Raw genomic sequence first — 12,065 nt, forward strand, 5'->3', positions numbered from 1 at the left:
CACTGCTGGTATTCGCACATAAAATCAACACATGCAGCTATGCAGAGATGTTACATAACAATATATATATATTGGTACATAAATCTACAGTATGTAAATAAATAAAGTTTTCCAAAAAAATCTAAAAAAAATAAAAATACATGAATAAATAATCACTGTTGTATGGCTGAATAAAAAAAAACGCACATTTAAGCTCATGTGTAGTATTCAACACTGGTCACTAGGGGTCAGTAATATTGCACTTATGAGATAATAGCCAACACAGGAAGTACTGCACAGAAAAGTAAAAAAAAAAAAGGTTGACTACAGCCAAATTTGATGTATTTTCAAGCATACAAAAGGCGAAATGAATAAATGGCATTCAAAGCATTCAGAAGACTCATGTAGTATTCTACACTAGACACTAGGTGTCAGTAATGTCACACCAATGGCAATAGACAATGCACAAAACGCATTCATGTCTAGATAAAGTCTCATAATGATTAATAATAATGATAATAATAATAAAACCCGTATTTAGAAAGCGGTAAGCAGGTTATTGATGATCCAGCTACAAAAATATTCAACTTATTATTACGGAATGCTACTTTATAAAAAAAAACAATCCACATGTCAGCTAGTGTTACAGGTGAAAAAGTATATTATTAGTGTTAATAGTATTAAAATATATATTTTTTCTCATGACATTAAGCTTTTTTGCTGTTTTTTTTTGTATTTTATATAATTATTTTCATAAAATGAATTTGTTTCTGTGCAAAATCCTACTCAATCCAAGTTGAGGCAGGCTCTAGTGATGATTTCTGCTGTCATACAGTCGGTCGAGTCGATTTAAACAACTTCATCAACACTCGAGACACACTTGCAACACCAAGAGTCCAGCCAGCCAGCTCGGCCCAACTCAAGTGGAACACGTGTGTTTATTCACTTCCCTGGTATGTCAGCGCTTAATAGACATGCTAATGCTTGCAAAGGACCACAGGGAGCTATCAACAAGTCTCCTAATGGGCAAGTTCATGTTTATTCTCTTCTCCCACTGTGGGAAAAAAAAAAACTCCTGTTTTATCACCCCCGTCTCAATCAATCAATCTCTCGCATCCCCACTCTATCAATTTCTCTCCACTTTTTTTTTTAAGGTGCCCCTCTCCCTTTTCTACCCCCTCCCTGGATGGGTTAAGCCGTCTCCTTCCTCCTCCATCATTCTTTCACTCGCTAATCTTCTGGTCTGAAGGGTGTTTCCTGAAGGGGGCATGTGGTGGAGTGATGGACGGTGCGGTGCATGCTTGACTTGGTTCTGACGCTGGGGGGGGGGTGGGGGGGGGGGGTGCTCGAAAGGGAGGAGAGGTAACTAGCTTCTCCGGGGGAGGACGTGGGGAGGTGTATCTCTCATGCGAGCTAATTACAATGAAGGATGGACGCTGGGCCGACGTGCGCGTCCTCCTACGGTCTCCTTTAAACCTGACCATGCATCACGGAAGGAAATGAGAAAATAACAAAACGAGGCTTTGTCCAAATAGTCTGATGATGAAACCCCCCCCCCAATGAGTGGAGCGGGAGAAAGCACATGGTTGGCCGTCACGCTCCCTCAGTCAAAAAAAACTAAAAAATCAACTGACTTAAATGTTCTCTGAAGCAAAACTAGACAGATTCAATAATAACTTAAAAAATGGGGGGCAGAAAATGAAATGTAGAATGGATGTCGAAATGTCAGGATCGAACCAGCAATCGGGTTGAGTCACGACCACTACTACCCGAGTCACGCCACCCGTGAACAGAATAAGCAAAATCTTACATGTAGCGTTAGATGTACATTAACTTGAAATTGATTGAAATTGAAAAATATGGAATATTGAATATTGAAATATATAATTAAGCCGAATGGATTGAGGATCGAACAAGCGACCGTCAACATGGAGATGTCACAGTACTGGAAAATTGTAAAATGAGGACTGGTTCAGTCCTCAGTCGGTTAATGTACAGTATTCCAACACATTTCCAGAATATTTAAATGTTCGGATTTAGCATTCCCACACAATTCCTCCCTGAATGACTTCATCCCTCCTGCGTTGAGCCAGCGTCGGTGCAGATGGGGACCACGTACACTGATTTAGGATCCATCCAGGTGCCGTGTTCGGGCATATAAAGCGCAGACAGAGCAAAGACAGATAAGCAGAGGCTGTCCGACAGCTGCCTGCCTGGTTGGGTAACACTTCAGCAGGACCCCCTGAGAGGAGCCCAGCCTGGGGTAACGTCTGCGCTCCGGTGGGGAAGGAGGACATCAAACGCGAGGCTCTGTCGCTCCCTCACCTGCTGTTCCCGAGCTCCACGGGGGGTCTGAGAAGACCGTCGCGGCAGTCATCACGCCGTGACATCGGTCCCGTCCACTGATACGACTAGACATCCTCGACTGACCATCCATAACCATCCAAGTGGTCTTCCACAACAAAATCCAATGTTAATCTGCCTAGCAACAGCACCATAACTAAATACAATTTCTACATCTTTATGTCAAAGTGCCATTTTTAATCAAATGTGTGATGCAAAATGTCCTTCTTAATGACCTTATCACAGTCATGCGCTCCCACAGGCTGCTTCAGACCAACCAAAACATCTTCCGAGACGAGCCCTCCATGCATGTAAAAATACAGGCTTCACCACACGTCTTAAAATAAAGACTGCTGTCCACCACTCATCTGCAAACCGGAAGCTGACGGTTTTAATCAGTTTGTTTCTCTTCGGCTAATCTGCAAACATTGCCGTTAAAATAAGCCAGTAATGCTATGCTAGTTTTGCTAACATTTGTATCCACCTGTCCCCCACGCCAATAATTTTAAACTTTTAAAAACTGCCTTAATTACAGCGTTAATTGTGGGCAACTAAATCGTTACACAAAGTCATAACGGCACATTCTTGATCCCGATCCACTGCACGTCAAAGGAAATCAGCTCAATACGTCCTTGCTGTGAAAAAGCCGAGCAGCCGCAGCTGACAAATCGGAGAAAGACGGGACCCCGAGGACGGCGGCGGCGGCGGCTCAGCTGAGGACGCGACCGCACGCAATGCGAGGTCCGCACACTTGGACACCGAGACGGAGAGAGAGAGAGAGAGAGTCTGGTGGCAGACAACAGTCACCCCTGTCATCTTCGATTGCTGGCCGCTCATGTTGCATCAGCGACACCTCACATCGGGCCCAGTGGGCCTCAGCCCCCCCGGTGACCCACTGCCGCCACAGACCGACTGCCAGAGACTTACTTCAGCTCTGCGGAACAAACAGGAAAAAAAAAAAACCACCTACTTTCATGTTATCATTTAAAAAGCTAAATCATGATATTTGATATTGGCTTGTATCGATATTCGATATCAGCGTGATGAGCAGGAAAGTTGGCGTGGGGGAAGGTTTACACTTCTGGATCCATTTCACAAAATATATATCATTATCGGCAGAAGCAAAAGCAATCAACGGGCATCAACGGGAACCCGGACTTCTGTCGGGATCGTTCAAATGTTTTTATTTGGAGTCCTAGTTTCCATGGCCACTTGGCTGACGGGAAGAACGAGCCAAGAACGCCAACAAAGTAGACGTGGACAAGCACCAGAGAAGATATGAATTCCCAAAAAGTTCCCACTTCTTCTGGGACTCCGTGGGACCTTCCTTTAAAAACAAGGAACCTGATCCAGAATCGTTCAAATTCAAATGATGTCCACCCTCCCAATATGTGATTCTAACGCCAATATTGTGCCTAATCAGGATATAAACAAAAAACACCAAGTCTCCTTTCCATAAACTCAAATGAATGAATCATATTTTTTTGGCAAAAGGAAGCATATTTGGCTGGAGGACACGTCTTAAGGGCTCACATGTGTTGGGCAGATGGTACGGAGTGGATGGCATACGAAGACTGGAAGACTCTCGGGCTCTCTAAGACGCGCAAACACATACTGTCCCTTTGGGAATGTCTGCCGAAAAAAAGCTGGGAATTATGGCATGCATGCACACTCTTGTCTGTGGATGAAGAACAGAGCCTAGATTGAAATGACATATCTGCTCTTCATCAATAGGCAATAATAAGCAATAATAGTCAATAACTGACGTTGTACAAGTGGTTTCTCTTTGAATAACTCCACATGATGAGAGACGTGTGGTCCATCCGTGTGATGTGGTCGGTCCTACATACTATATCAGGCCATGCGAGATGTGGAGAAGATTAGTTTGCTTGTTATTCCCATTTATCGCCGTACATAATCAATGGCGGTGTTTGGGAAAGACGCTAATGACGGCCTTTATCTGATAGAAGCCACGCTCGACAAGATTTATCATCTCTTAGCTGTGCTGATAAAAGTGCAAAGTGTGTGCGACGAGGAAGCGAGCGCATGCCAAGCCCAACATGTGGCACGGGAAAAACCATTCCGATCGATTCTCACCATCTAAAACGACTAATTTCATCATTTCGTTTAGGATTATACTGATTTTTTTTCCAAAACATTTTATTTTTTGGTCTGAATGAAACATTTCCAAGCATAGAAATGGTTAAATTAAGTAAAATACAAATATAAAGCATTTGAGAAGACGCATTCAAAATACATTGGGATCTGTAGTATTCTAGACTGGTCACTAGGTGTCAGTAATGTTACATTGATGAGGAAATAGCCACAGCGGGAAGTACTGGAATGCTCCCAATGCTGTGTCTTATATATATATTTGTCTCTCTTATGTCAACTATATTGGGAAATAGATGACTATAGGGGTGTTATTTCATGTCTGGAACAAGGGTTCTCAAATGGTCTCAAACTGGGGACCCACATTTTCCAATGGTCATTAAGGCGCGAGCCACTTATTTCGACACAATTACATGTTCAAAGTGTAGAGAAATGTATTAAGCGATCGAGCACACAAAAAAAGCTTAGCCAACAAAACTGACTGCTCGGAGCGCGTGTCCGAATACAGTGCACCTTTCTGGGCCACACCAAGTGGCTCCTCCTGCTTTACACTCCACTTCTCAAGACCTCCGTAGCGGCACGCCGGCTGCTCGGAGCATGTATCCCGATACAGTGCACCTTACTGGGCCACAGCAGGTGGCTCCCTCCCTTATATACTCTGGTCCTCCTGATAGTGGTCATGCCATGATATATATGATTAGGACAAAACAATAGGTACGGGTGGTCAAATCCTTATTTGTCTCTTTAGGTATGGGTTTAAAAATGTATATATTGCGCAACAGTACTCTCCACCAATCCCGGCAGTAGCACGCATGGCCATGTTGGGAAAGCGACCAATTCCCGCATCGCCTTTTGGCCTTCTTTGTTCAAGTGTCGATGTTTTTTTTTTTTTTTTTTTTTGGCGGGGGGCTGCTGATGCTGACCCCTCATTGTTGGGCGCTCCCTTTGTGAGCGCACTCCTCACTGTACTGAGAGCAGCAGAAGAAAAGGCCTTCCCTAACAGTCGGTCATGCCCCAGTGCTCCTGGCAACAACAGGTCCCGTGGACGCAGACCTGCCTGGCCTATATTGGCTTGGCTCGCAGCTAGCGGCGGCGGCGGCACTAGCCCCCTGTCAGCCGTCCCCATTGAGGACGGGGCTGGCCCTTTATTAAAGCTTTGAAGACTGCTGAACAAAGGGGCGTCCTATGTTTAGATGATAGAATGTAAGCAAGTGGTTTTCTGCTTGGCCAACACGAGACAAAGAGGCTGCTTTTTGAATACGAGGACGAGGCGAGAGAGAGCTGGACTGACAAAACCAAGACGGGAGGGGAAAAGTTGAAGATGCCACGTGTGAAGATGCTCTGGACGATTTCAACCCCCCCACCTACCCCCAACCCACTCCCAGAATGAAGGTCACACAAAACTGCAGCTGGAATCTCAATGCAAGGTACGTTTTGTCCCACAGCTATTAAGCATAAAGTGCACTTTCACTTTCACTTTCACACGTCATGTTAATTGGGGTATTTCAAGCCTAAAACTGCACTATTGTACTATAATAGTGTAACTATAATAGTGTAACCTTTTTAATTGGTCCCTATTGCATTCAAAAATGTAATATTAAAATTTCACTTTCACTTTCATATGTCATGTTAACTGGGGATCAAATGTATTAATATTTCAAGCCTAAAACTGCACTATTATACTATAATAGTGTAACCATTTTTGATTGGTCAATGTTGCATTAAAAAATGTCATATTAAAATTTCACTTTCACTTTCATACGTCATGTTAACTGGGGATCAAATGTATTAGTATTTCAAGCCTAAAACTGCACTATTATACTATAATAGTGTAAAATGTATTAGTATTTCAAGCCTAAAACTGCACTATTATACTATAATAGTGTAACCTTTTTAATTGGTCCCTATTGCATTCAAAAATGTAATATTAAAATTTCACTTTCACTTTCATATGTCATGTTAACTGGGGATCAAATGTATTAGTATTTTAAGCCTAAAACTGCACTATTATACTATAATAGTGTAACCGTTTTTGATTGGTCCCTGTTGCATTCAAAAATGTAATATTAAATTTTTCCCTAATTTTATTATGTTTTGTTAAAAGTTATATAACAAAGCTGAGCGAGCATATTTACAAAATATGTTTTACAAAATATCAACGTGGCAAATGCTTTCATGTGTCACTATGTGGCCCTCTATGGATAAAGTTAGGACACCACAGTCGGATACCGTAGCGTATTGTATGCGCCGCACGTCACGCGCCCGCTAGCAAAAACATACCTGGTCATGGCTAGCTTGGAGGGTGCTCCCAGTGCCGTGGAAAGTCATCTGCACGGGGGAGAGGGTCAGATAGGTCACAAAATCCTTGCCACTCTGCGCGTCACTGTACTGCACCTGGAAGAGATGGAAGACAAGACGGGGGGTGAGGGGGTTTAATGCGATGGTGCATGCTTGTAGACAGCCCCCCCCCCCACCACGTTCATGCATAGATGAGTCGTCAATGGCTGGTTCGGGGGGTTGGGGGTGGGTATGACATCACTCGCGACCCGTCATCACCGAGAGGTTAACTCTGCAGGCATTCCTGAATGGCGTGCAATCAGGACTGTTATGACAGGATGCTCCTCTGGGAAAGTCTGCTCCCGAGATCCAAGCACTGCCTGCTTGTCGGCCCTGCTTCTCCATGGCTTTCACTTTGTGTGTGTGTGTGTGTGTGTGTGTGTGTGTTTCGGGCCTACATATACCCGTGACAGCTGCAGGCATCTTAATAAAAAGCAGAATAAAGTGAAAACCATCAAGCGTAGTAGCAGCGATAGTACGATGACTTCCGAGGCGTGGCGTTGATGTCGCCGGTGCACACGTTTTATCACCTCATGGCATCCAAATCGGATTTGTTTTCTTGCTAATTCTTTTCAAGAGGCGGCTTAGGCTCAGATGAAGGTTTCCCGGGGCTGCAGCGCCACCTGTTGCATCGTGGCGGCCTGCAAACGCGGGAATGAATGTGGATAGCAGACAGCAGAGATGAGAGAGCAGCGACAAGACGGCTGGCTCCAAATCTTTGTCATTATGTCAGGTCCTACGCCATCTTTGACACTGAAGTATACATGGCACTTTAGACAGGAATACACGCAGGCTCTGAATTAAAACATACTGAAGTCAACGCACGCGCAGTGAACGCAACACGAGGTAAAACTACACGCATGAGTCTCACATGCACTCCATTGTGGAATGCTCTCAGCTGAGCGCACAAGTGATTAATACTGAAAATGGGCTGCGGGAAAAGCCTTTTCTGACAGGTTAATCTCCAATAAAATGTCCAGGCTTTGCGAGGAAGGTATGAGGGAGACCTCAATAACTTTATTTTGCCTGGTAATGTACGGGTACGCAAAGGGTGTCCGAAGTGCAGCCTGGGGGCCATTTGCGGCCCAAGGCTGATTTTGCCCTATATATGTAACAGCCCCCAAAGTATGCCCAAATGTACAGTAATTTTACAGTGAAAGATATACAATATGTACTCTTAACTCTTAATTTTATGACGTCATATTTTAATATTTCGCAGAAAAAGTTACTTTGCAAAAATAAAGTCATAATTAGAACATTTTCAAGCAGAAAATAAAAAAAAATGCAGAAAAAAAGGCTGTAATTTCACAAGAACAATCATAAACAACTCATAATATGAGGAAAAATATCATTTTAGTAGCAGAAGGCCGATTATTTAAAAAACGTTTTTTTAAACGCCATAATACAAGAAATAAAACAATAAAATTGTACATTTTCAAACACTTAGGTAAGGAAAAGTTATCAGGGAATTAAATCAAAATACGTCAATAGAATATTTTGAGAAAAAAATATATGAAGATTTTTGAAGAATATTATATTTGGAAAATTAAAAAACAGCAAAAAAGGAAAAGCATGGTGATTTAAATATTATTTTGTAAGTTGTAATATGAAAAAACTAAACTAAATAAAGTGTGAAGAAATATAGGCAGGGTAAAATGTTATATAATGGGAATAAAGTCATAACACTCTGCCTGCTCTACACCAACTAAAGACCTAAAGCGTGTTTTGATGTAATTTGGCATGTAAAGCAATTTTAATCTGGGAACCTCGCTGTTGTGGGTCCACGGTGCCAAGTGACACACTATTTGACTGTATAAATAAACATCACACGGCTCCGGATTGGAAAACCGCTTCATTTGGCAGGTCACCAATCATCACCTGGAGGTCCGTGTTTCACGCCGGTCTGTTGATGGAATAGTTTCAGTGCAGGGTTTCCTTCGAGGCCCGCCTCGAACCGTGGCGTCATCTTTATTTGTGACGATTTGGCAGAAAACGGAACTAACGAGCATCGACTGAAAAACAAACCGTCTATTCTTTGCATGTTTGGAAGGCATCCGTGAGTGCGTGCATTCTAAAAGGCCCGACTAATCATCCCAGGTCTCCGCTCAAAAAAACAGCCTCTAATCCACTTCCTTTACAGACAAAAGGAGGAGGAGAGTTACGCAAGGCCTGCGATTGATCGGCAGCACTAATGTGGAACGACCTCTTGACATCTGGCCTCGAAAGCTGGCTCCGACTCAAATGCTCCTCTTCCTCTGAACAAACGCGAGCATGCAGTAAATAAAAGCGCAACCGCCGTCGCAATGAGGGCAAAATGGATTTTCACATGGCCGAGCCGTGTGGTCGTGTGCAAAGGTAGAAGTAAATAATAACAGCAAACAAGTCCCTTTGCTGGAGGAATGCTGGTGAAAAGCAATTAGGGGTTCTAGCGGAGCCACTTTTGGGTCGAGGAGTGTTTTTAGTGCATGGTTAATACACCTTTCACGACTCTGAGGGGAAGTGGTTTGATAGGAAAACACAGCTGGTACCGGGAGAGGCAAAACAACAAAAATAAAGAAAAAAGTGGAGACAAAATGAGGCCACTTAATGATTTTTTAAAAGGAAAAACTGCACTTTTTAGTTGTTTTTTTTTGCATAATCCTTACGTGAGACATGAACACGTCTGTGAAAAAGGCAGCTAAGAATGCATGTAATGGGAAACACTTATTCTGCCTAAAAAAGCAGCCAGTGGAATGGCCCGCGTGTACATTATCACACAAACACGACCAAAACAAACCATCAGGGCGATGAAGCCACTGATCAATACACGGTCAAGCGGCAAATGCTTTGTTCAAACTGCAACAACACGGTCAATAGCATGCAAAACGCTTTAAAAACCATTTTATGCTGCAAAGACAAAGCTTAGACGCACTTGATCAGACCAACAAGTCAAACAAACCATCAATAATTGCCGAAACACGGAGAAAAAGTAGGAGCAAATAAATAAGCTCCAGTTCGACACAAAACCACGAGCATTAAACCATTAAGATCTCTGAGAAGTTAGAAATATGCTTGTAAATGTGATTATAGGGGTGTTATTTCATGTCCAGAGAGCTCTAATGCCATATTTATGTTCAAACTATGAAAATATTCCATTTATAAATAAGAAATCCTACTTTGTGGAAATTCACTTATCACAGTCGGGTCCAGAACCAATTAACCGCGTTAAACGAGGGACTGCTGACCATATGAATATTTGCTATAATCCCTTAGCATGTGTAAAAACACAGTCGAGATATAAGTATAATGTACTATTTAACAGAAACATGCCGAGTCATCCACCTGCATCCTTTCTAAGCAGCAGCAGGAGAAGAACGGAGTCTCTAACGTGTCAGACCGCCTGGCAGTCCATGTGGCGAGGTTCTGTACAAACCAAAAGATATTCCACTGAGTGGCACCTGGAAGGGGCCAAATCAAACCATAATGTGCTGATTTGTGATTCCATTAAGGGGTTTAAACATGCAGAGTGGTGCCGAATGATGGCGGGGGTGGAAGCGCTCCAAGGTGGACCCGGACCAGCCTCCCAATGAGCGGCGGTGACGTCCGGCTGACGGCAGCCAGCTTCTGACGAGCAAAGCAGGGAGGGAGGGGGGTGAAACGTGTCAAAAAACTATCAATACAAACAGTTTTTAGCCTCAGTGATTATTTTCTTCATCGATTAATCTGAAGATTGTTTCAATTAATCACAAAATTGGCCAATAAAAATGGAATCTGTTAACTTTTAATCTACCAGAAATGGATATTATGTGTATAATATGTTGTCTCAGACAGAGGGAGGGGTTCAGTCATGGGAATAGACGTAAATTACCATTTGCATTCTGGGGTGCGGAATTAATGGTAGGAAAATAAATTAATTCTCGTTTTGTCCGAGGAAGTAGCTTATGTAATTTTTTTTGTGTCAAAGCCACATTTGGAGTCATAATCACCCTAATTTAGAAATCATCTTCCATCTAATGAGTCCGTGCCGGTTGCCTGGTAACATGCTGATTAGACGACCGTAATTTGATTGGGAGTTTGGGACGCATGACGCTGCGCTAATCAGCTCTTAGTGCAACATTTGGTTTTCCTCTTGTAGGAAAAAGAAAAACACACAAGATTAAAAGCCATTAATCAAAAATGTTGACTTCTTTTTTACGGCCAGTCTTTTTATGTCCGGATCGACTGGGCACAGACAACAGTTGTTATCCGTCCAATCGTTCAATTACCATGAAGGCGCTCAGGGAAATGTTTGCAGCAAGAGAAAAATGGAGGAGAATGTGCTCATAAAAAAAAAAAAATGTTGGATTCTAAAGAAACGGCCCTCCCATGTGGATTCTTGGAAAGACTTGCAAGAAATATGATCAATAAGTAGCATCACAATCAAAAAAAGAACAAAGGTAAACACAAATTACGCCGCTTTGTGCTTTAAATGTTTGCAAATGGGCTTGATTGTGGTGTAAAAACATCATCGCTGGTTTTTTCCACACGCACAAGGCCACCGTGTAGGCAGCTCCACGGTGCATTCACTGATCTATATCGCAGACAAAAGTTGTTTTCCAAAGATTGCTGTTCACACAAATATGCTACACAAACGCACAGCTGGAAGCCATCACGCTCTAATGGGGTGGGATGAGCCGCCCCCTTCCCAAAATGTATTTTCTAACACAATTTCCAGAGTAAACAGAGAGACGAGGAGTGAGATGATGACAAGATGGGGCGTTTGATGTTGATACAGAGGAATGAGCCTTGGAGATGAGGAAGTTGTCTAAAAAAAAAAAAAAAAAAAAAGTGAAAAGAGATTCCATTGCCAAGCAGGCAGAGGAGCTGGTCGGCACCATTTGAAGTGGTTTTTCGACACAGCCAAAGAAGGAAGCGGAGGGACAAGAGAACAAACAAGGCGAGAGTGTGAGAAATCCTGGGAACGGCACTGAGAGGCTATCAACGCCAGCCGCCCGCCAAGGACGGTGTTTTTATTAATATGGCCTTTTTTCCAGTCCTCCCTTCCGTCCGGCCTATTTGGCAAGCCGGCCTCTGATGGCGAGATAGCATAACTGTTTGCGATCCTGGCGGCGTTTTAGCTGATGAGCCGTGCAGGTGGACGGATGATGATACGGTGGATGTGATCCAGTCACACCAACTGGGAGGATCACGGAATGATACGCTGATCCGTGTCGATAAGGCGGAGGATGTGACGCATCTAAAAAGTTAATATCCTGCATGTCTGACCTCAATTTGCAACAATTTGAGGATCAGGTTGCTACACCTCCATCCATCCA

At 43.1% G+C, this 12,065-nt stretch overlaps 1 protein-coding gene across 1 annotated transcript in view; it reads right to left on the minus strand.

Moving 5' to 3' along the window:
• stau2 (staufen double-stranded RNA binding protein 2) overlaps positions 1 to 12,065 on the minus strand; it is a 59,388-nt gene that overhangs the window by 14,951 nt on the left and 32,372 nt on the right. The window contains exon 13 of the mRNA XM_058059775.2: positions 6,715 to 6,828. Within this exon, the coding sequence (XP_057915758.2) occupies positions 6,715 to 6,828 (114 nt within the window). The remainder of the gene's footprint in view (positions 1 to 6,714; positions 6,829 to 12,065) is intronic.

Source organism: Doryrhamphus excisus, linkage group LG5 (assembly GCF_037039965.1).
Source record: "Doryrhamphus excisus strain RoL-2023G ecotype Guam linkage group LG5, RoL_Dexc_Guam_v1.1, whole genome shotgun sequence".
In the NCBI taxonomy this organism is placed as follows: Eukaryota; Metazoa; Chordata; class Actinopteri; order Syngnathiformes; family Syngnathidae; genus Doryrhamphus; species Doryrhamphus excisus.